The 23834-nt window shown below is 43.4% G+C and overlaps 1 protein-coding gene across 2 annotated transcripts; it reads left to right on the top strand.

Annotated features, from left to right (window-relative positions):
* Positions 1-1760: 1760 nt before the first annotated feature.
* LOC126536645 (uncharacterized) lies at positions 1761-23758 on the top strand. Of its 2 annotated transcripts, XM_072287786.1 has the most exons (15): positions 1761-3751; positions 4380-4460; positions 5048-5252; positions 7845-7954; positions 8119-8205; positions 8489-8571; positions 10397-10478; positions 12733-12835; positions 14144-14247; positions 15656-15793; positions 16457-16563; positions 18544-18702; positions 20064-20163; positions 20596-20690; positions 23608-23758. In XM_072287786.1, the coding sequence occupies exons 3-15, from the start codon at positions 5240-5242 to the stop codon at positions 23678-23680; spliced, it is 1254 nt and encodes a 417-aa protein (XP_072143887.1). In that variant the 5' UTR covers positions 1761-3751; positions 4380-4460; positions 5048-5239; the 3' UTR covers positions 23681-23758. The 2 variants fall into 2 exon arrangements, with proteins under 2 accessions (XP_072143887.1, XP_054930097.2); XM_055074122.2 differs by lacking the exons at positions 1761-3751; positions 4380-4460; positions 5048-5252 and having other exon boundaries at positions 6743-7954.
* Positions 23759-23834: the final 76 nt, after the last annotated feature.

The raw sequence follows: 23834 nt of genomic DNA, 5'->3' as shown, positions 1-23834 counted from the left end.
CTGAAAGTCACCGATTTTAGCTTTATCGTTTTAGCTAGATTAGGCGAATAAGCAACGAGCAAAAAGTAGAGTGCACACTTAAACCCCGTCCACCTGATTCTGCCTCGGCGTGAAAAAAAAAAATTTTAATTGGGAGGCCTATAGTTCCAAAGCCACGATCTGATTGTGAGGCACTCCGTAGTGGGGAAACTCCGAATTATTTTTAAACGCCTCGGCTTCCTTAACGTGTAACCCAAATGCAGGGTACGTGAGCGTTTTTGCTTTTCGCTCCTCCATCGAAATGCGGTCGCCGCGTGCGGGGCTCGAACCCGCGACATGGTGTTAAGCAGCGCAGCGCCGTAGACAATAAGCCGCCACTAAGCCAGCATCGCCAGCACGCAATTAAGATGTGCACGTAAAATCTTGAAACTGTCCATACTTAATACAACAGCGAATTTCGTTGCATAATGGAAAGATAGCTTTCCTGCTGGCGGCAAACTCTGTCTGTGTACTTTAGGTATATTACCTTATACATGCTTCGATATTTATCTGAACAGGCAAGAAAGAAACTCAAAAAGGATATGCCAAACTCTTCGTGCTTTCACCAAACCTGCGTATTTGTGCTAGCTAGAGCCCTACGGACGAGATTTGCGAACGGCAGGGTTATGGTTACGGCAGTAATCTCGCTTTCCATGCATTGGGCCCAAATTTGAGACGAGGCCAGGATGAAATGTACTTGCGAGCGTGCAGTTGACATCATGCAAGCACGTCACCACGTTAAAAAAAACTAACTCAGTAGAAGCAGTTATTTGCTGCGTAACTACTTAAGGCGAACAACCGACGCCGTAGATCTATCACTAAATATATGCCACTACATCTAGCCAGAATAACAAGCCCAGTGGCACGCAATTTCCCGTAGCGCAAATAATCCTCATTACGCGCTTCTAATTCTGATTACGCGCATGTCATTCTGGTTACCATGCATCGTGGTTTTTTTTTTTTTTTTGGCCAGGTTGCTCCTGAGTGCCATCAGCAAAGGTCTCCAGGAAGCTCAACGTGGCGCGGCCGGAAAGATATTCGAGAGAATCCAAGTGAGTTCGCCAATCAAACGAATGGTTATCGGTCGCTCACATGCTCTGAATGGAGCTCTATTTACTCAACCTCATCTAGCTGGAGTTACTTCGGAACAAAAAATCTTACTGTATATAAAGAAACATATTCAGAAGGGCTCTGCAAGTCATAGCAAATGAGTGCATTATTTGCAGCCTTGGCGTTTTCGTGGCCATCTATATCGCTCTATGTGTATCTCTATCGTACATGCTGATTCTCGGGAACTGGAAAGAGGCGCGGCGAGTTCGACTTAATGTAGCGTTATGCCTGAAAGCAGACAGTGGTATTAGTGTGCTGTGCGCGACAACTTCTTCAACGTTTAACTTGCGTTACTCCTTTTAGGTGTAAAAAGCAAATTATGTTTCGCATAACGGTGCCGTAGTGCGCTAAAAAAAAAATTATGGGGTTTTACGTGCCAAAACCACTTTCTGATTATGAGGCACGCCGTAGTGTGGGACTCCGGAAATTTCGACCACCTGGGGTTCTTTAGCGTGCACCTAAATCTAAGCACACGGGTGTTTTCGCATTTCGCCCCCATCGAAATGCGGCCGCCGTGGCCGGGATTTGATCCCGCGACCTCGTGCTCAGCAGTCCAACACCATAGCCACTGAGCAACCACGGCGGGTGCGCATATATACGCAAGCGTGCATACAAGAAAGTCAGGGTGGAATGCAACGCTTTCTCAGCTTGCCCTTTAAAAATACTAAGCCGCGCATATTAACTGCTTAAGGCAAATTCAGAGTACTGTGCAAATGTATGTGGTCCTCAAAAACAAATTCTGTGGAGACAACTGTGTGTAACTCATGAAAACAAGCGATCTGGTCACGGTACTGCCTCTTTAGTAGTCAAGGCTCGTTGCTCAACTTTTAAATTACCACACTCTTATCACCCGGCCTAACGAAGTGCTATCGCGTCAAGTGCTTTTCTCTTTCTTTCTTTATTCGCTCTTTGAGAGACTGTGAAATTTGTTGCCGAACGAATGCATCAAAAGCACCAGGAGCCCCCATCGAAAAATATTAATTTGCATGAGCTGAACACCTTTTTTTCCTTAATAGTTCAGTCTCAGCTTTTCTCATTACCGTTTCTTCTTTCCTTTCTTTTTTTTTCATGTTTGTTATAAGACGGCATATCCTAAGCACATCGCTCTTTCCTTTTTAATAACAGAAACATAGCCATACCAATACTCCTTGGAACAGTTACAAACCTTATCGTTGGAATTCCGGAACTTTTATTTCTGCAGCTACGGGAGTTTGACCTGAACAGTGATTTCATTACGTTCACGAAGATATCCGTCGACGACGTCGTTCTCCACGACACTTGGAAAACGCTCGAGGTAAGAAGCTAAGTTAGCCAGCAGGTTTGTTACTGATTATCAGCACGTGCTGGAAGCTATCGTCATCTTTTTGTGTACAGTACTTGCATGCCGGTCTTAACCGCACCTATCTTAAGAGCATTTGTGCAAGGGCCTAACTGTGTTCCGACGTGAGAGCCACGACCGACGGTAATTCGATCATCGTCGATCAAATCCAGCTAGCAGTTTTGACGTGGGTAGCCTAATTTGGTCATTTAGCCCGTTTTCGAGGTGGTCGGTGGTCGTCAGGACTTTCCCCACCGATAAAGAGGCGACACTGCACGAAAAGCACGCGTGCCCTTACGCAACTGAGTTGCGAGGTGCGTTCGTCATCGAAAGTTCAAATATTTAAATAGAGAGAGGCACGGTGGCGGGAGAGGAGCACTTTCCATGCCGGCGCTAAAGCCGCTGGAGATAAGACGTATGACCAATCGACTTGCACGTATACCCACCCATACTAGCGCTGCAGATTTGCTGGTTAACGCCTCTGAAGCACGCAGAGGAACAACAAACGCCCCTAAAATGCCCTCGCTGCAACAAACGCGCGCCTTGAAGCGCACCATTCTTTTAATAAGGCGAACAGCCTTGCGGAAGCGTTCGGCTGTCTCTTAAGGCGCGTCCACACCAGTGGGGAAACACTGGTGAGGCATCGGCAGAACCCGGCAGCACTGGCATCGCTTGAGGACATCTTTGCCGCCGCGACAAGCAATCGATTCGTTCTCATCTGTGATCACTGCGGCTGAGCTCAGCGAGTGCTGATAGAGGCGGGTATTGTTCCTCGCGGCGTTTGGCTACGTGAATGAATCGGCCGGTAACCACTGCTCTCCCCGATTGGCGGCGAGTGGCACGCCGCAAAATACACTTCAGAGACCCATTCCCTCCGCAGCAGGAAAATCTTGCCGCTCGGCTGCTTTCGCGGCGCGCGCATTATTTCGCGGTACATGCTACGCATGGTTTCTTCGTTGTTGTTGTTTTTTTCTTCGCTAGTGCGGACGCATCTTTACCTTTACGATCATTGTCTTATTGCATTCTTCTTTTTTTTGCCACAGTTTTTCCCGACAGCCAGCGTTACGTAACGCCTACGCGATAATAGTCGTCGTCTTCAGCAAAAACTCCCTTTCGTTTCGTTCGCAGGAAGTGGACATCTTCATCAGCCTGGACTACGCCGGCGGCGTGACTCTCGCCGTGGACGCCGAGCTCATCATCGGCGGCGTGGCTTCGCTGGCGGTCAAGGTGAACCACTTCTCGGCCAAGAGCCGCCTGCAGTTCTCCAGGAAGCCCTACACGCACTGGTCGTTCGCCTTTTACGAGGTGAATTGTTCCGCTGAACGCGAGGCGAGGCGCGCTCAGTCGCAAGATCATCCAAAAATGTTCACTCGACTGACCACGACGTGAAAATATTGCCGATGTAACGTACACCTTAAGGATTTTTCATTTACTCTGTTCCCGCTGTCAGAGATAATGCGCAAACAGCTGCAGAAGTGTATAACTTTGGTAATATCGAATTTATGTTCAAATCAAATCAAGTTTATTCATTACAAAAAAGGAAACGGTTAATCTTTTTTTTTTTACAGACGAGGTAATGTTATAATGGTAATGGCTCGAAATGTAAAGAAAACGCGTTTAGAAATCAACGTGTAGTGCTTTAATATGTCAATCTAAATGCAACTCTTTTAAGGATAATGCGGGATACTCGAACAACATAATCGCATTCAGGCGATGCATGCTTAAGAAGTGCACGGGAGATGTTAAGGAGGGGGGTACCACCTCGCACATTGTGGTTCCTCTCTGATTTCTTTACTGTAGGCTGCCATCACATCCCGCCTTTTATTATTCTGTGGTTCTATGCCACATCATCATTACCGTGCTTCTGCGATGCTCTAGCATTAACATTGGGAAATGGCGTCGACCTACAACCCTAATTCTGACTCTCCGACAGGAACCAAAAATCGTGATCTCTGTGGAATCCTCGCTCCAGGGCCAGAGCTTCCCACAAATCGCTAACATCATCACCTCAACGGTGCGTGTTCACAAACTCATTCGTAAGAAACGGGCCGAGTTCACGAAGTTTTCACTCGTAAATGCTGTGTTTGCCATTGGCCGACTGCCTTCGCTAATTATTACGTCGCAAGACCGCCATTGGAGGGCGCCTGTTCTCGAAAACAGTACTAGCGCAAGTATGCGTGTGTAGAATAGTGTAGTGTTGTGTTGGTGTTGAGTAGTGTAGTGTAGTGTAGTATAGTGTAGTGTAGTGTAGGGTTGCATTGCGTTGCGTTGTGTAGTGTAGCGTATTGCACTTTAGTCTAGTGTTGTGTAGTGTAGCAAAGTGTAGTTTAGTGCAGTCTAGTTTAGCCTGTTGTGTTGCTTAGTGTTGTGCTGTGTCGTGTTGTGCTGCGTTGAGTAGTGTAGCGTAGTATAGTCTAGTGTAGTGTTGCATTGCGTTGCGGTGTGTAGTGTAGCGTAGTGTAGTCTAGTCTAGTGTTGTGTAGTGTAGCTTAGTGTAGCCTAGAGTAGCGTTCTTTTGTGTTGTGTTGTGTAGCTTCGCGTTGTGCGCGATAATAGATTGCGAATAACAGTTTTCTTCCTTTACCGCTGCGGATTCCACAGATCAAACGAACGCTGCGCAACAAGCACACGATCCCGAGCTACAAGATACGCATCAAGCCATTCATCCTGCTGCCGGACTTGCGTATCGCGCCGCCGCTCCAGGAAAAGGTCAGTCACAGCGGCAAGCTCGAGGTCACCGTGGTCGAGTGCTCGAGGCTCGTACTCTGCGAGGGATCCTTCCAGCTGTACTGCATGGTCTCCATTGGTGAGGAATGTCATAATGTCATACCAACCAGCCCCTCACCGTACGCTACTAGACCTTTCTTAACGGAAAATTATTATGTGAAAAAATGACGAAAGAAATAGTCAACCCAGTCGCGTTTGTTTGAAAACGAAACTAAGTGATAACAATCATTCGTACTTGTTTACACAAGCTGATTACACGCTTCTCGTTTATCATTTGGAAACACTCGTTTAAAAGACACTAAAAGGAAACACTAAATCAGTGTAAAAGATGTTGCTCCAAAAATTTGTTTTTGGTAATTTCGCAATAATATGTTGATTATTAAAGCAGAAAATGATCTTTTTTTTTTTTTATTTCGCGCCAATCACGACGTGTCGCGCCGGTACGTCATTATTTTGTGGTGGTGTTTAATTTCTTTATGATTTCTTTTTCATTTTGGGCTTTGTAGCCCGTTAAATGTTCTTGCAACTTGCTCAGTTCACTCTTAGATTGTTCTAGAATACGGTGCAATCAATGATTATCAATAAAAAATTTACTGCATAAATAACGCCGTCAAGACCTCATGACATCGCGGCGAGCGTCAGAGCGGGAACTTGAAAGGCGGCGTCTCCGTTCGCCTGTCCGGTTTATCTCGCATCCTGTCACAGTGAAATTAAGTGGCATTCTTGGCATTGTAGAAGGGCAATTAATCAATGTAGCTCAATTATCTACCGCGGCTGAATAAACGTACGCTCGCCAACTAAAAAAATTCAAAACACAGATTGACGTTTCGGCGCCCAATACGGGTGCCTTGTTCACAATGAACGAATGCATGGTGGTCTTTAACATAAACGCGTCGGAAGACGTAATGCGCTTGCGTACAACTCAGGGAGGGGTCCCCGTGTCCGGTCTATCGTGTTAGTAGTAGAATGTATGCAGAATGATTCAAGGAGCAATCGGTATGATAATTTTTTTCTCTCTTTCGATGATAGAAGCCGAATTCCAGTTAATACTGTGTCCAGTCTTTTCGTGATGCTCCGCCAGGGCGCTGGAGACCGTGTGTCATTTGGCTACATCATTGCGATGCTGCTGTAGACTTCTTTTAAAGTTCCCCGTCTCGCCTACGTAGCACGCATGGCAGTCCTGGCAAGGCATATTGTACATGACGCCCGGAAATTTTTCTTTTTCGAGGCGGTCTTTCACTCGGACGAGTTGTTGTTTTAGCCTGCTTGAAGGGACGTGGCAGATTTGTACATCATAATCTTTGAAAATTCTTGATATTGACTCGCTCACGCCTCGTGCATAGGGAAGAGACGCCCGTTTTCTTGTTCTCATCGGCCTTACAAGGGGTTCAGCTGCACGCTTTTCTTCAGTCTTTATAATCTGGCCGGGGTAGCCATTGCTGACCAAGTCTTGCGTCACTCTCTTCAACTCAGCTCTGCGTGCGTCAGTAGTCGAGCATAATCGGAATGCACGGATGAACAATGTGGAGGCAACAGATCGTTTTTGTTCAAGGGGATGGGCCGAATCAAAGTGCAGATATTTCCCTGTGTGGGTAGGCTTTCGGTAAACACTTGTGGAAAGGCCGGATGCAGTGCGCATGACTTCAACGTCAAGGAAGGCCAAGCGACCATTAACTCCTTCTTCAACGGTGAATTCTATTGTGCTTTGGAAAGAGTACAGGTGCTACAGAAAAGGTACGACGCCTTCGCGGCGGATAATAGAAAAACAGTCGTCGACATACCGCAGGAACAATTTTGGGGCGGGCTGAAACGTCGTGAGGGCTTTATCTTCGAGGGCTTCCAAAGCAATGTTGGCACAAGAAAGTTTATGAAAGAAAGCGAGCGTACGTTTATTCAGCCATGTTCTTTCCTCGCCAGACGAGTTTTCGTCAAACCCTAGACTTCAATTATCTACCGCGTGTCTCCCAGGAGCGGGCAACACGTGGCAACCCCTCTTGACCGGCTGCTTTCTGTAGCTGCCGGCAGGCGGCGACAGAAGTTTACGCTTGCGTCGTACGCGGCAACAGCTCGCATCCCCGTAAGCGAAGGCAAATTTGCACTTTTAAAAAAGAACTAAACAGTTCACTGGGGCAAGTGTTACACTGAACGACTTTGACTCCAAGATGTCATACGTCTGCAAAATTTTAGCAAGAATAGCGCAGCGGTAAGAGCACAATCTATTTTTTCAAACACTTTAAGCGAAATATGCAGCACCCGGTACTTAGTGCGCGTTTTGAACATGTGTTATAGAAGGTAACGTAATTATTCGTTGTGTTTTCGAGTAATAGGGGCTCCATAGTGGAATTACTTGGTCGACCGCTATCCAATCGACACCTAAAAACAAGACAGCTTTTTTTTTTTTTTTCGTCAGTACTCCTTTACACTTCCTGCTGTTTGCGAAATTGTGCTCACACCAGCAGTATTATAGCTCTATGAAGGATAGGAAAAAAATGTTTTATTCCAGTGCTTTACATTTGGACACTTTTTCTCTCTTTGTGAAATTGCTATGGTTACGAGGCTAATCAAGTGGCGGTTAACAATGCTTTTTTATTCTCGCCACCCTCGGTTTCTTCACTGAAATAAAAGATGAACCACGTGCCTGCTCTTGAAAATCAGCTGATTTCGTACCCAGAGGACTCGCAATGGATCAACATGGACAACATTGTCGGCACGTCTTGGATACCCATCGAACTCGAGATAAACAAGGAAAGAGGCCACGCCACTGGAGTCGAACTTAAGGAGGTAAGCTCAGGGGAACAGCGACCGCTGCGAGACTTAGTAGGAGTAATGTCTTCTTGCTTCAGACTGTCATGATTGAAATTAAATAAGTAAACAACGCGAATGAGATTAATTGGAGTAAATCAAGCACACATAACAAACACGTGTTTTGTTTCTTCCTTTGACAGAAATTAATAGAAGGAAGGTTTCGGGAATGTGTCGTCGTGGACACCATAGCGCCGAACTCTCCCTTTGCAGCTGGTGGACTTGTCGAGGTAACAATGTAGCAGTACTTTTAGCTGTACTCGGTTGTTGTAGATTGCTTATGCGGCTCCTGTTGTTGTTGTTGTTGTTGTTGTTGTTGTTGTTGTTGTTGTTGTTGTTGTAACGGGAGGCTCTGAGCAAAGCTCACTTATCGGCGCTTGCGCTTGATACGCCCTCGATTTTTATATACCTATGATCCTGGCAACTCTCAAGTAATATTTGATAACCTTTATCAGAGATAACTTTACAAGGGCGAAATAGTTTTCTGAAATGCCCCTTCCATCTTTCTTTTAGGGAGATCTCGTGGTGTCGATCAAAGGCACGGATGTGACCGACATTAAGCAAGCCTACAAACTCTTGGCCAAACACGGTGAAAAGTAAGAAACAAATAGAGGCATGCGCGTTTTCTCGCGATTTGGTATTTATTTATTTATTTATTTATTTATTTATTTATTTATTTTCAATACTGTTGCTCTCCTTCGAGAGCGTGGCAGTTGGGCAGTACAATAATTCATCTGTACAGTGCAAGGAAAATAAAGTATAGGCCATACAAAAAAAACGACATAAGCAGTGCAAGTCATACATACTATGCAAGTATGTATGAATAGCTAAATAGTAAAATAAAGAAAGAAAGGTGAATAAAAAAATAAAAGAGGCATTGCAAGAAATGGCCAAGGAGAATGACGACAGCACATGTATCACTAGGGGCAAGTAATAAAACAGAAGTAACTAAAATGAAACTTCGAGCGTTTGAGAACCATCATGGCAAACGAATAAGCTGTCGTAAATGAGATGGTTTATTAAAATTTCCTAACGAATAAAGCAATCTGTACCGGTGTCCCTGCATGCATAGGTACTCTTATACGCACACACTCTTTTTTTCTATTTCTGAGATAAATTCAGATGATGATTCAATGTTGGTGTTAGTAGCATCAAGTTGGTTCCATTCTGCTATTGGGAGCGAGAAGAAAGAATGCTTAAACGTGTCATTTTTACACACGTATTCTGCCAATGTGTGCACATGCTTATTACGTGTAGGTCGAGCGTCGCAAAATGAAATGTATTCGGCGGTATCTATCCTAAAGTAATCTTTTATTAGTTGAAACAAGAATTTTAAGCGAGCGTATTTCGCTCTTGTCGATAGCGTCCGCAAACCGGACTGGGTTAAAAAACTTGTTGGCGAGTCTGTTCGTTTATATTTGTTATGGATGAACCTCACAGCTTTCCTTTGTATTGATTCTAGTTTGGTTATGTTAGTCAGTGTATGCGGAAACCAGACTGCGTTAGCGTATTCGATAACAGGCCTTACAAATGATGTGCAGGCTAGCAGTTTCGTTGACTTGGTTGCTAGTGCCAGGCTTCTTTTTAAGAAAAATAGTTTGCGCAACGCCTTTCAGATTATATTACTGATATCTTTGTCCCATTGGAGCTCAGAAGTCAATGTAACGCCTAGATATGCGTGTTCTTCAACTTCATTAAGTGGAGTGTCGTTAATTGCGTACATAAAGATTGATGATACAGTTTTCCTGCTTACAGTCATCATCGCGAACTTTTGTTTGTTTATTTCCATTTGTCATTTAGAGCATCAATTAGCTATGTCAGCTGGAGAATCATTTAATTTGATATGATCATTGTAATGATGAATTTCTCTGTATATGACGCAGTCGTCCGGGAATAGTTTTATATTTCAATTGATGTTAGCTGTGATATCGTTAATGTAGAGTAAGAAAAGCAATGCGAAAACACTCGTGTGCTTAGATTTAGGTGCACGTTAAAGAACCCCAGGTGTTCAATATTTCCGGAGTCCTCCACTACGGCGTGCCTCATAATCAGAGAGTAGTGGTTTTGGCACGTAAATTTAATTTCAATTTTTAAGAAAAGCAATGGTCCGAGAACATGACTCTTGAGGGACTACGGATGTTACTGCGACTGTGTTAGAAAGCGCTTCTTGTAAACCACAAATTGCGAGCGGTTACACAAGAAATCTGTTATCCAAGCAGAAAGTTCTCCTATACCACCATCATCATTAGTATTGTAATAATAATAATGATGGTGATGATATTATTATTATTATTATTATTATTATTATTAATAATAATAATAATAATAATAATAATAATAATAATAATAATATTATTATTATTATTATTATTATTATTATTATTATTATTATTTAACATAACGTTGACTTTACGAACGCAGAGTCACGATGAAAGTGGAAAGAAAGTCGGAATTCAAATGGCACAAGCAAGCCGCACTGGAACAGCAGCCCCAAACTCACAAGGTATGTTCTCAAATCAATTTCAAAAGGTGTTCATTTTATCTTTGTCCGATAACCGTAAGCCCCAACGAGCCAGTCAGCCAAGTACAAATAAGCGCCGCCAAAAGAGAGCAAAGTATAGACGACTGGCATGCTAACCAGGTGATGAAAAAAAAGAAGACCATGCCTGACAGCCTACAAATTCTGCTCAAGAGTCTTCTTTTGTATCCCTGTTCAGTGTTGCTCAATGTCGTGCGCTACTGGGTACGACAGATTGCATTAACACTTTAGAATTACAGTTCCCAGTGACCTATCAGAAAATCACCTACGAAGATCATTTTCTTTATCACCCGCCGTGGTTGTTTAGTGGTTATGGGTTTGGGCTGCTAAGCATGAGGTCGCGAAATCGAATCCCAGCCACAGCGGATGCATTTCGATGAGGACGAAATGTGGTAACACCCGTATGCTTAGATTTAAAGGCAAGTTAAAGAACCCCAGGGGGTCCGAATTTCCGAAGTGCCTCGCTACGGCGTCCCTCATTATTAGATCGTGGTTTTGGCACGTAAAAACACCATAATTTTAACTTTCTTTACCAGCATATCAATGATCAATACTGAAGTACAAGTATTCGATGCAAGATCCGACTGCAATCTAGCACGGGAGCAGTTTCCAAATCTCTCTGTGCTATCGGCTGCGCATGATGACGTAATAAGTGGCCGAGTAGACGTAATGCAGCTTTCTACAGTGTTCTAAGCTTCAAGTCGCCGGTAATTGATGCTTCCGGGAGTGTTAACGCTTGTGTGGTAAGAGAAAAGCCAATTCGAACACTTCGCGAAGCCGTAACGTGAATGTGGTCAAGAACCAGATTCCCATGTCCCGAAAAGGAAGAAGCATGGGTGACTAAGGTGCGACGTTAAGTGATAGGTGCAAAGTTCTTTTTTCTTTTGTTATTGGTTCTCCTTTTTTGTGTGTGGAAAGCTACAAGCACACATAGGGCGGGAGGGGGGGGGGGGGGGGGGGAATCGCACCAATAGCTCGTAAATTAGGAGCCTCTAAGCACAGCTGATCTCCTGCACTCAACACAAATGAAGATGGTCATCCTATGCCTTGAAACAACATCAAGAAAAAGGGGGAATACCTAGAACATAAGCGCACAGACACAGTTAGGCGATTTTTTTTTTTTCATCCCAGTGTCTTTAGCATACTTGTGACGGAAAGTAGCGCGCGATCACAAGGAAGTGTGCGAATAGCAAGACTTAACTCACACTGTTTATTCACTGGCATGGGCATGATGACGTAATAAGTGGCCGAGTAGACGTAATGCAGCTTTCTACAGTGTTCTAAGCTTCAAGTCGCCGGTAATTGATACTTCCGGGATGCCGGGTACACATGAAACAAAGAGCGCATGTGCAGAACACGGCTATCACAACGAAGGTGTCTGCAAGCGCTTGTCTCTTGTGATTGTGCTTTCCTGGCACCCCCTTCCATTACTCAGTTAACGTTTATTTTCTCTGTCGCAATCTGACGCTGTACGGTTTCGACCCTAAACTGAAGCACAACATGTCTTTCGAGAACCTCTCTTCTGCGTATGCTTATACACCAGCGTTAACACCAGGTTGCCCTTTAAAACACAGAGGTCGTTCGAACGTGACGGCGCAGGGTCAGCCTAATCAATATCCGCGTGCAAGACTAACAGAGCCCCCTACAATTTCGTGAATTGCGATTGCGCTTAACCTAATTGTGTAATTGCCATTCCGCATTGCCATTCGGATACCCGAATAATAGTTGAGTATAGGAACAATTCAACGATGGCCAATGAAATTCCAAACAAAAATTAAATGCGGATCCACGGGTACTTATATATTACTTTTGGAGACAGAGGGATAACAGGACGCCGACGGGGGATATTGGTGGAACGCAGGGCTCTTAGATGCGCTGCTTCGTAGCGAAAAATAGGCGGACATGTTAGAAACAAAGTAACAGACAAGACAAGACACCCACTACTCATCTAACCTGCCTTCTTTCTCTCGCTGCGCAACAGCTCCTCTCGCTATGATAAGGAAGCACAATAAGGCGTTTCGAGTTTTAATTTAAAAACCCTCCGCGCTTGTTTCAATGCTTAGTAATGAAACGGGTAACGTAGTCGCTGAAACCACGACTTGGGCACAGTTCACAGACATTTTTTCGTGTGTGAAAAGCGTCAAGGTCTTTTGCTAGCCTTAAAATAAACCACGAAACCACTTCTGCTTCACTTGGTTTTTTGTTGTTGTTTTTCTAGACTGGCGATCAAACAGGGCCAGCCCCGGGAGTATCCGCGATAGAGGAAACCAAAACCAAGAGTACCTTCGTCACCACGAAGACAACACTGGCTAGTCTACTCGGTCCGATCATTTTTCTTTTTTTTTGTTCTCTTATTTTTTTTCAAGGCAAACTGGGCCTTGTTTCAACTCTGATATTTCTCTTCAAATTCACATTTGCAAAAGACGCAAAAAATTTTTATTAGAGAGAGCAATTTGACTTAAATTTTTGCTGCTATTGAAATGAAATACCCAATTTTAGTGACTGTCAGGCGAATACATTTTAGTCTAACGAAATTAAAAATAAGCTGTAAATTTTAATATATAAGCACCAAATGTGCCTACTCAATGATTCTGCAATTAATGCACACTGTTATATCGCAATATTGTAAATTACATGCAATGTTAGTGTCTCCACAGTCGGCAAAGTTAGTCCAGTGTTTCACGTGTATTTTATTAGCGATGGCGTAAGATAATCCCTTTTATTATGGTATTAGCTTAATGCTTCCTTGCACCATTCTTGGCTTTCGTCCCTACCAACCATCCCGTGTCTTTTATGGGACTAAGTAGACATTTCGAAACGCATGCGACGGAGTAAAGCAGTATTAAACCCAAATTTGTCGAGCGTCGGTAACTTTTCGCAGTAGATATGACGAATAGAGAACAGACGACTGAAAAAAAAATGAGGTACGAAGACCATTTGTCTCTAAATTTCTTGTCTTTTTCGTTCCCGCTAGCTACCTCAAGCTTGTAGATGTTCATCAGAGTGAACCTGTGATCGCATATGATCACACGAGACTATCAAACATATGGATCGCGTTCCATACGAGATACTTTACCCATTCCTGGTCCCAACGTTAAAACTGAAACGAAAATTTTGTTATTCGTGCTATTGAATGGCAAAAGACAGGCAAAAATGGAGCAATTATTCCGAGTGGAGTTTTTGGCGTATTGAAGGCTTATCTGACAGACTGCCAAAAACTAAACGTATTGTAAATAGCGTATAATTCTTTGAACTTCTCAATCATAACAATGTGAGGTGTTGCCGTAAATTATTAAGATACAAGTTTTACCAAATACCAGGAGGCCGCAACGGTATGGCATACATGCCCAACTATAGCAGAATCATGCGACACATGCGCATTCACGAATTATCAGGGAGAACGACGTTCGAAGTCGACAAAATGCGTAATTGCAAACTGTGACACTGATATTTCTGACATTTGTTTTTCAGTTTGGTTTAATCCGTGTCAAACATTTCTTGTAAAGCATCGATTCCTGCTAAAATCGTTGAGCCACGGAGAGTTAAGGGGACGTTTTCTACGTTTCTGTCCGTAAGTCTCTCCGTGGGTCTCGGTCTAACATCCCCCCCCCCCCCCCCCGCCATTGCAGGTGGCCAAAAGACGAAGAAAATTGGCGACAGCGAGGACATTCAGACGCGAGCGAAATCTAGGAACCAGCCCATCGAGCGCACTCAGTTTGTTCTGTCGACGAGGGTGAGCGGTATACAGCAAGTGGCGAAAGCCACGAAGCTTCGGTTAGAACCCAGTCATGATGATGTCACAAAAAAAAGAACAAGAAAGAAAATGTGGTACTGCTGACGTGCTGTCTCAGATGGAAAGCTTTCTGTCGCCATAAAATGGCTATTATCCCATTTCTCCACTATGATCTAATTTTCCCCACCCTCTATTCTTCGCGTAACGATCATAGTAATAATGTGGGTATCAACACACGTTACACAAAGGCCTTGCAAGTAATCGTACATCTCACGGGCTTCGAAGGACTGGTATCGCCTTCCCGGATTAATCCCTTTCATGCAATATATTGCTTGTTTTCATGAATTATTAGATATTATACAAGAAATTTGCCCTTTGTTACTGGATTTGTTAATCATACCACCCCCATCTGTGATGCCTTCAGGCCTTTGAATTACACTAACTAAATATTATATGAGAAAATGAAGGGGGGGGGGGGGGGGGGGCAAAAGCTGTATTTCGTAAGGAATTCTTTCGTCTGATTCTGTAAGCTTTTATCATCGGTCCCAATGAGAGAGAAAGGGGCAAACGCTTTATTTAAACATCAGTGATGGAGGCGGTGGAGGCCCTCGGTAGAAGCCTCGCTGGTACAATTCTTCAACGCGGCATTGACGAACTCTCCACCAGGTACTCCTGTGCCGGTAAGGAGGTGGCGTCCCACCGAGAGGCATATTTCAGTGATAGCGTTGCCGCGATTTCGTACAACCGGATGAAGTAGGACCAAAATATTTATGAATTAAAAAGGACGTTACAAAAGACTGCCCCAGGTTTCTTGTTACCTTTAACCAAAATGAACAAAACTTTATCCGCAACAATCTTCCTCGCGTTCAGAACTACAAAGAGAAGTTGGAACACTTTTTAACAAAACATTTTACAAAACGTTTTGCACATCGTTCACCAGTCCATGGAGCACAGCTTCAACTACATACAGGAAAGATGAAGGCTCCTATTCATAAAAAGGTTCTTACGTAAGAACTATTCGTAAGAGTTGGTGTCAACCACTCATGATGTAGCACATTATAGCGTAAGACCTCCGGCCAATGGGAAAACAGCATTTATGAACTGAGGGCTTTGTGAATTCGTCTCCATATTCGCTTCCTGTACAAGCAAAGCTTCGAACTTTAGCTTAGTGACGTTTAGCCGCCAACAGTGGCAAAATTTAGTTTGTGAACACAGACTATCATATGATGACTCATTTAGAAGAAGAAAACAGCGTGTTTCCATGGCATATGCGCGAAATAGTTTACAGCTCTACGTAGGCAGTCCGTGTACAACTGCTGAATAATACTGCTACATGCATATCGCTTGTTTCCTTTGGACACGTGCTTTCAAAGGAATGCTCAAAATTGACAGTTTTGTTCTCCGCAAGGACCCTGTTTTCCTGGAAAAATTCACGATGGAAATAAAGAACAACTTGAAGTTCATCAATGTCGGCATATTCAGCAAAGGCCAGATCATCAGCCTGCATGGTATGAAGAAAAGACCTTCTGATACCATGTTGGCTTATGTAAGTACATTGCGGCTATATTCATCGATAGTGAAAATAGTTCTTTCACTGTTAACGAGAGGACCTCGACAGCCAGCATGATTTTTTTAACTTGTAAAATCAGTACCTGTCTGGCCACACTCCTTCAGCCGGCTTTATGCATAGAATATGCTTTGCGTAACGTTAGGAGACAGGAAGAGAGCGGTGTGTATCAGAGAGCAAACGGCAATGGCCGATATTCTAGTTGAAATTAAAAGGGAAAAAATTATGAAGCCGGGGAGACCATGTAATGCGTAGTGCAAAGAACCGGTGGGCTATTAGGCTTACAGAATGGGTGCCAACGGGAGGGAAGCGCAGTCGAGGACGGCAGAAAATTAGGTGGGGTGATGAAACTAGGAAACATGCAGGTGCAAGTTGGAATCTGTTGGCACAGGACAGGGGTAATTGGAGATCGCAGGGAGAGGCCTTCGTCCTGCAGTGGACAAAAAATATTGGCCGGTGATGGTGACGTTGGTTGTGATGGTGGTGATAGCGATGATGATGATAATTGTGATGGTGATGATCGCGATTATGATGATGATGATGATGGTGGTGGTGGTGGTGATGGTGGTGGTGGTGGTGATGATGATGATGATGATGATGATGATGCAGGGCCTGATATATGCGTGCGCCTCCTTTTTTCAGAACAGTATCCCGCTCACGTATGTCCTGGACGAATGTCAGAAGACCACGCAGGGATTTTTCGGTCCGGTGATCAAGCTGCTCTGCCCCGAATTCCAACAACTCCCGAAGTGAGCGAACGCGCGTCACCAGTCCCGTTGTTTTTGCCATCATTGTTCTGAAGGCAGCGCGCTTGTTCAGACAGGCACGAACACTAAGTGACGCAAACACGTGCGCTGAACCGCAACTCAAGTTCAGGGTTGCAACTGTTCGTGTTATGCTTGTGTTTGAGCTGCCCCCGTGTTCGCGTAATTCAGTGTTCGTCCATGTCTCAACAAGCGCGCTGCCTTTAGAAGGGCGCTGGCCGACCATCATTATTTGCTTCGCTTCAGTGTCTCATACTGAGATGACGTCTTGCGAAAAAAAGGGACGGGCACTACTCACAACTATGCTTATTTTGTCGGCAGCAGCTCGGCAAAATCATACGTAGCGTACATGCGCACAGAAGTCGATTACCTCACAGCTATGGTTGTCAAAGAGCTACAAAAACTGATTGTATGTCATTAAAAAACAACTGCAACGAAGTTTCATTTTTGCTGAATTGCTTATAGATGACTCGTTATACCTATTTTTAAGGCGCCGAAAAATCGCACACAGCACACACGTGAGAACAATGGGAATGAGCGGCACATGAGTACATACTAGGGGAGGGCGAATATTCAAAGTTTGCAATACGAATAGAATATTACACACTGATTATTCGTATTTGTATTCGAAAAGTAACTATTCGGTATTTGCGAATACTCGAAACTAACCAAATATTTCACAACCAAATGTTGAAGTCTTCCTACTACTATCTGTCTGCTAAGCAAAATATCACGAATGATAGAAGTTTGAAAAACGACAAAAGTTTTAGAGGAAGTGCAGATACAGAATGGGAAACGAAAGCTTTTGTTTTGACTTCGCGGCAGAAGCCTACTTGACAACCGTGATCCTTGTTTGTAGCATGTCGTTCGCGTTTCTGTATGTCTAGTTATGTAGCAGTTTTATCTTTGGCTAGTACATCTTATGCTCACGATACCGTGTGTCAGTTGCAGACAATGCGATGCGCAAAGTGTCTTTTTGTATTGTTCGTTGGGGAAACTTTTTCTTTTTTTTCTTTCTAGGATGAATTTGCCGTCATGTTGCTTGATGAGCGGGTTAGGGGTGAGCGGATATGACGTAAATATAGATGTGTTTTTATGTGTATGTTTGTTTGGTTGTGCTTTACAATAAGGCTAGTTGTGAATAGTGTCTGCTCAGCATTTCTTTCTCAGCGCTGTCTCATTTCATGCTACTGTGCTTGGATTGTCTAAGCTTTTATCAACTAGCTTTGCGATGACTACTTTTAAATCTTCTCAGATCATTTGCTTGGCTATGAAGCATGTTGCTGAAGCAAGCACTCCGCCACGTCTTACGGTAATACGATGATGATACCTAAAATTATCTCCGAGGCATTCTAACAGATAAGGAGAGCTCTTGATCGCACGCATGTGTTTACACATAGCCGAAAAACCAAGGTGCTTGCGGAAGAAAATTGATCACATTTATGAAACAGCCGCAACTTTGTCCTCGTGTTTTGCTATTTTATTGCGATGAAACATGTACGGTGAACTACTATGACAAGGTTTCGTGGAAAGTTGTGGGAAGATGTGCCTAAGATGCTCGAATATTTTAACGTTAAAATAAAGAAAACTCGGTGCACATCACCCTTAACAGCACTTATGAACTACATAAAAGTTCGTTTTAGAGCGAGTTCAGCGAAGGTGGAATATACATTTCTCATCGGAAACATTTCTCAGTGGAGACCTTCACAACCGAGATGCCTTTGCATGGTACATTTTACAACGTGTTGTACATACATCATGCGCACTTTTTCGCCTTCTTAGCGTTATGTAGACGAGTTAGTCATCCCGCAGGGGCTCCAGTAGTTACTGCGTCGTCGTCTTGGTTGTTGCTACTGGTGTTGGTGTTGTTTTCGTCGTCGTCGTCGTCGTCGTCGTCGTCGTAACGAAGCCTACCTTCCCGTGCTTTCTATATCCAAAATTTAAAAAAAAAACTATTCTCAACAGGGACCTTATCAAGTACTCCACGCTCAACGGATTTGACCCGCGGCTGTGTTACGGCGACATCACTCTTCACTTCGTCTTCAAAGGAGAGTACAAATTCAAGGGCGGTCCCCAGCAGGAGGTGGAGGAAGAGCACGACCTGATGGGACTCGAATCCAGCTGGTAAGCGTGTGTGTATACTCTCCTGTATCGCGAAATCCTGGCGAAATCCCAGCGGAAATCATTTTGTTCCTACTTCTCAATGTTGAACGTGAAATCACTGTCTTCAAGGTCTTCAAACACATTCTGAGATATGCAGAAGCAAGCGGACCAAGCAGGTCTAAAAGAGTCAGAACGCAAACTCTAACAATAGTAATTACGTACAACCTTTAACTAAGCATTGAAAATTGATCCATGGGTCTCTTTGGACTGAGGGCCTTTTAAAAACCCCACCACTAATGAATTTTTATTTATATATCTTTCTCGCGCTACACGGTGTTAGTTTTAAAAGGAAGCTGTTGTTTAGTTCCGAAATAGAAGCCTGCCCGTTGAATTATTTGTAAGCAGCAGGAACTTTCGTATTTGTCAGCCTCTGGAGCAATTTAGATTAAATTTGTTGCATTTAAAAAGAAAAAAAGGAATTCTGATGACTTTCTGCCCTCGACTGCAACAAAAGTTGCCGCAAATTTGAAAATGTTGAGAGTTGCCACTTGCGATACTCAGTTTACAATCGTGTAACTGCCCCTTTGATAAAGACACAGCCGTGTGTTGGCAAGCGTACTTGGAAAGCATTTTAGCCCAGGCACACAGGGAGAAGGAAAATATTGACAGCATGGTTTATTGCCTGGGAGTTCGTATACACGTACACGCGAAGTGTTCATTCATATCCTAGCTTCTGCTAGGAACGTCACGCAGCTCCCTGTGATAAGGTCTTCTCTTTATCTAATCAAATCAGCAGACTCCGCGCTTACATACATTTCGCTACTCCTTCTGGTGGTCTCTGCTCCTATTATTCCTCTGAAAAACTTTGCCTTTATGCTCGCCAAAATTACGTATTCCTTGAGCAAGAGCGCAAAGCCGAACTCCTGACAGTCAACAGCAAGATGACGGTGCCGATAATTCTTATTAACCTTCCGAACGTGCTCTCAAAGGCGATAATTTCAGCATGTTTTCCGCCTGTCTTACTTCTCATATATCGAACTCGTATATTGAATGCATTCGCTTTAGGTGCTCTAACACACGCAATTTACACAACTGCAATACCTATTTTCAGAGCAGAGTTGCGAATTTGTATATTTTGTAACTTCTCTAAAGCTTCGCAATCTCCGGCAATTCTTTTTAACTTGAGGCACGAAATCACAGTTGTGCTTCCTACACTCATTGTTTTTTAACTTGCTCTCTCAAATGCTACAAATTTCTTTCAAATCGAATGAGCGGTTTTTCATTAGTTTCATACGGGTTTCATATTAATTTGAATTAAAACAATGACCGTTAATATGCTACACTGCGAGCTTCACTAAAGCAATCTTGTATGCTTTGCGCAGGTCATCCACCATGAAGACTCAAGCCTCGAAAAGCTTGACCCATGTGTTCGAGGACGTCGCCCTCAAGAAGATCGTTGTCTGCAAGTTCTGTGACAACCGGGTAAGAACTGCACGCTGAGAAAAGGCCATATGATGCAAATAAAGCAGTTCTATTTCCTACCACTATCTACTGCAAGAGTCACATGTGTTTGAACGTTATGGTTATTTTTTTGTTAGGTCTGAAGCCAGCAATGTATTCGGTTGACAGGGCGTAAGCGTCAGGCAGATTAAGTGTCCTGAGCCTTGTCATCCAAAGCATTCACTGTGTCTAGATGAAACGCGTGCTATACTGATAAATAAAATAAAATTTAGAAAACTGTCGGTTACCTGCCAAAATGTGAAAATGTGATCTTTAAAAACGTCACCTTGTTGAGCATGTACATGTATTTGTTTTTTCAGTATACAAATATGCGCTGTTAATCGCGAGAGCTGCCGTTGAGAACTTGAATGTGACGCAGTGCCTCCAGTCTCGGTTACTGTTGCTCTGTTCCAGATCTGGCTGGGTTACGGATGCCGCTGCAAGGAATGCAACATGATCGTGCACAACAAGTGCCACCCACTGGCGCAGCAAAAAACGTTATGCAAGCAGTACGTGCATATAATGCGATGGCACCACGTGACACCTTAGCGCCTAAATTGCCGAGTAGCAAAGCTATTCCGTTGTTTTAGCGCTTTTTTTTACACACACAGCTTGCTTTTTGTTATTTTTTTTTTTTTTGCTGCATGACCGAACGTGTGTGTGGCGGTGGTCACGTGACTGAGCTCACGTGATCAAGTACTTAGGATTTGAGAACGCCAGCTCATATGGTCCATTTTTTTTTCTTTCATTAAACTTTCTTTCTGGGCGCGATGGTGCATTCTTGACTTAAAAATTGTAACTGTACAAAAACATGCATCCACAAAGTAACAAGGACGAGACATATCGCCCAGGGTGCCAGAAGTGTTTTGTTACCTATGTGCAAATATTCGAGATATTGAATACGAATCAGTTGGTATATGCTATTCTACACGTACGTGACACGAGAAATTGCCGTTCGAAACTGTCCAATAGTTACATCTCTTTTAATTTGACGGACGAAAACATGCGTTGGAATCTCCACGGATAAAGATCGATATAGGCTGCCACTGACCCAAAATATACAGCTGCTAGAGAGTCGTGGTTCTTGCGTGCAGGCAACAGTTTATGAGCGAACGTTTGGAGTAGATAACTTCTGTTCATCAGTTTCCAGCCATTCAATAAGGTCGCCTAGCCTTTAGACGGCGTGTGGATCTGTTGTCTCGATTCAGGCAAAGCAATTTATTTAGCCAGTGTCACTGTGCTTGTAGCCATTTCAAACGAGGTGCGGTGCCGTGGCACCACACTTAGCTTATTCAACCAACGCAACACTCTTCGCACATCGAGTAACATGTTCTCGTTTTCTCTTCCTTTATTATAAGATCCGTTTTTATAGTGCAACAACTACGATCACCTTTTGACCTTTCGATTGCTTCTCATTTACAAACTTCATATATTACGGGACGTCCTGCAGTGAACGGCGTCACCACATGTATTAAATTATGCAAATAAGGCTTCTTTTTGTTTTGACTAAATACGAAAATGGACTCCACAGAGCCTTTATAAGTCCTTTTGCTAAGAAGTAGGAAAATATTTGATGTCGGATCCGATAATCAAAGGTCCTTTTTCTCGAATAATTGCGTTCGCTTTGACTATGCAATGTAGCTATTCGAACATCCCTAGAATAACATTAGCAATGGATCACGTGATCATCGCCATCACGTGAGCTACTGGACTGTTGCAAGAAGTCCACCAGGGCCTTCTAGGTGAAACAAAGAACGCAGCGTTGTTCCTTCTCCGTATCCCATTTCTTTCTTTTTCTTGCGCATTTTTGGCAAGGTTCTCAATAATGCCCAGTAACTTTCCCGCGTTACAGGCTGATGGACAATAATCGACTTATATTAAGAAGTATGCTTTAACGTGATGCTGGCCCTACATAGCGTGGCAGATGTGTTGGAGTTCTGTTTTTCTTTTTGTATGTACACTGTTTTTCTTCTTGTATATACACACGCTTTTTCTAATTTTAGGCAAAGTCATCCACACATTTCTTTTAGACTTACGGTCTTAAGAGGAAGCTTTAGCTCGGGAACCAACTCCAATTTCCCTCTTCAAATACTTGCAAAATAGTGGTTAAACAACCACTGAACCGATTTGGTTCAAATTTGTTGCATTTAAGAGGTAAGGCTGAAATATACAGATGACGGGAAGTAGAATTTTTAATGATCCCTCAAATCTTTTTGAAAAAAATTCCAAATATAGGTAGGTTTAAAAAATGAAGCACGAATTTTACTAATCTGTAACTGTGAACTAAAATGATGCTGTAAACTGCATCTGCTAGATGATCTCTAGCAGCCAAATTTCACATATTAGTTTAAAGCTTACGAGGGAATGGTAAAGCTTACGACGTTTTTTGAAAATTGCCTACTGACAAATCGTCGGTATATTACACAAATGTGTAGATCATGTCAACTTTGTCCCCTTTAAATTCCTCAACTGGTGCAGTTTACAGAATATTCATACCGTTTTCATGGCCTAAATTAACATCTACTTCCAACATTCAGTAGAGTTAGACGTTTATCCTTACAGAACCAGCAAATTTCATCAAACTTACTAATGTTGTGGATGACGAGCAGTACGTCGTCTCCGTTTCCCATGCATTTGGACAGGATGATATGCTTAACGTGAAAGTAATTGTTTCGCCTGCTGTTCGTACTATAGATCACCGTTTGACAGTCCACCTGCCCGCCTAACGCCGTTTATGAAAATGCGCTGTAGATGACTCCGATGAAACGCGTTGCTTAAGGGGACATTACTTTTTTTTCCGTGCTGCTGTATACGATTGCTAGCTTATTGCCAATCTCAAGGGCAAGCGGAATCGCCACTCAGAGCGGCAGCGCTCTACAAGCAAAGCAGGCTTAATTATGTACACGCGCATGTGCATGAATCTTTTGAAACGAAGCTTACGTAGCGGACCGTCGAATATTTAACACACAGGACATTCCTCGTATAACAACGAGACTTCTATGTAATCCCATCTGTATACTACCTCTACAGATGTGCCGGTGGCCAGCTCTTTTCTCTACGGAATTACGCAGTGAAACATCGAACGGTATCTATAAGCATCCTCACTGCAACAAGCATAATTCTTCAAATGCACAATTGCTTTATTCGAAGCTAAGCTTTCTGTGCCTTCTTTTCCGGGGTCTGGCGCGTCTGTACGGTTGGTGTGTCGCCGAACAATGCGGGCAGGTCCCGGAAACAGTGCCGTATAGTAAAGTATGCCGACCCCCGGAGACAGTGTAATAGGTGATATGTTCTATGGTGAAACAGCGCTTTGCAGATAATGAGCAGTTCTGTGAAGTTTAATTAACCGCTTCGAGACAGCTATGCCTCGCATATATTCCAATGTTGTTGTTGGGACTGCGTACATTTACTTTCTTTATTTTTCAGAAAAACTTGGCCGGACGAGGATGCCGTTGAGAGCGGTAAGGACGACTTTTTGTGTCTGTCTTGGCATCGGTGAATGTTCTTTCCTTTGGTGTAGCTCCGCTCTGCAAGCACCTCTTTTCTTAAGTTATTCAAAGAAAGCGATATAACGTTTAACTAATCACTGCCTCCGTTCTTTAAATTGGATATAAATATTTACGTCACTCCGTTTCTATCTAGAAAAAGAAGAA

Source organism: Dermacentor andersoni, chromosome 4 (assembly GCF_023375885.2).
Source record: "Dermacentor andersoni chromosome 4, qqDerAnde1_hic_scaffold, whole genome shotgun sequence".
NCBI lineage: Eukaryota > Metazoa > Arthropoda > Arachnida > Ixodida > Ixodidae > Dermacentor > Dermacentor andersoni.
Note: the sequence above shows the minus strand (reverse complement) of the source record. Positions and strands in the feature narration are given on the sequence as shown.

Excerpts from the sequence above, each read along its gene's own strand:
- LOC126536645 (XM_055074122.2), top strand. The coding sequence starts at position 7,799 with ATGAACCACGTGCCTGCTCTTGAAAATCAGCTGATTTCGTACCCAGAG. Across the intron at positions 7,955-8,118 it reads CTGGAGTCGAACTTAAGGAG|AAATTAATAGAAGGAAGGTT; the intron begins GTAAGCTCAGGG and ends TTCCTTTGACAG. Across the intron at positions 16,564-18,543 it reads GAATTCCAACAACTCCCGAA|GGACCTTATCAAGTACTCCA; the intron begins GTGAGCGAACGC and ends TATTCTCAACAG.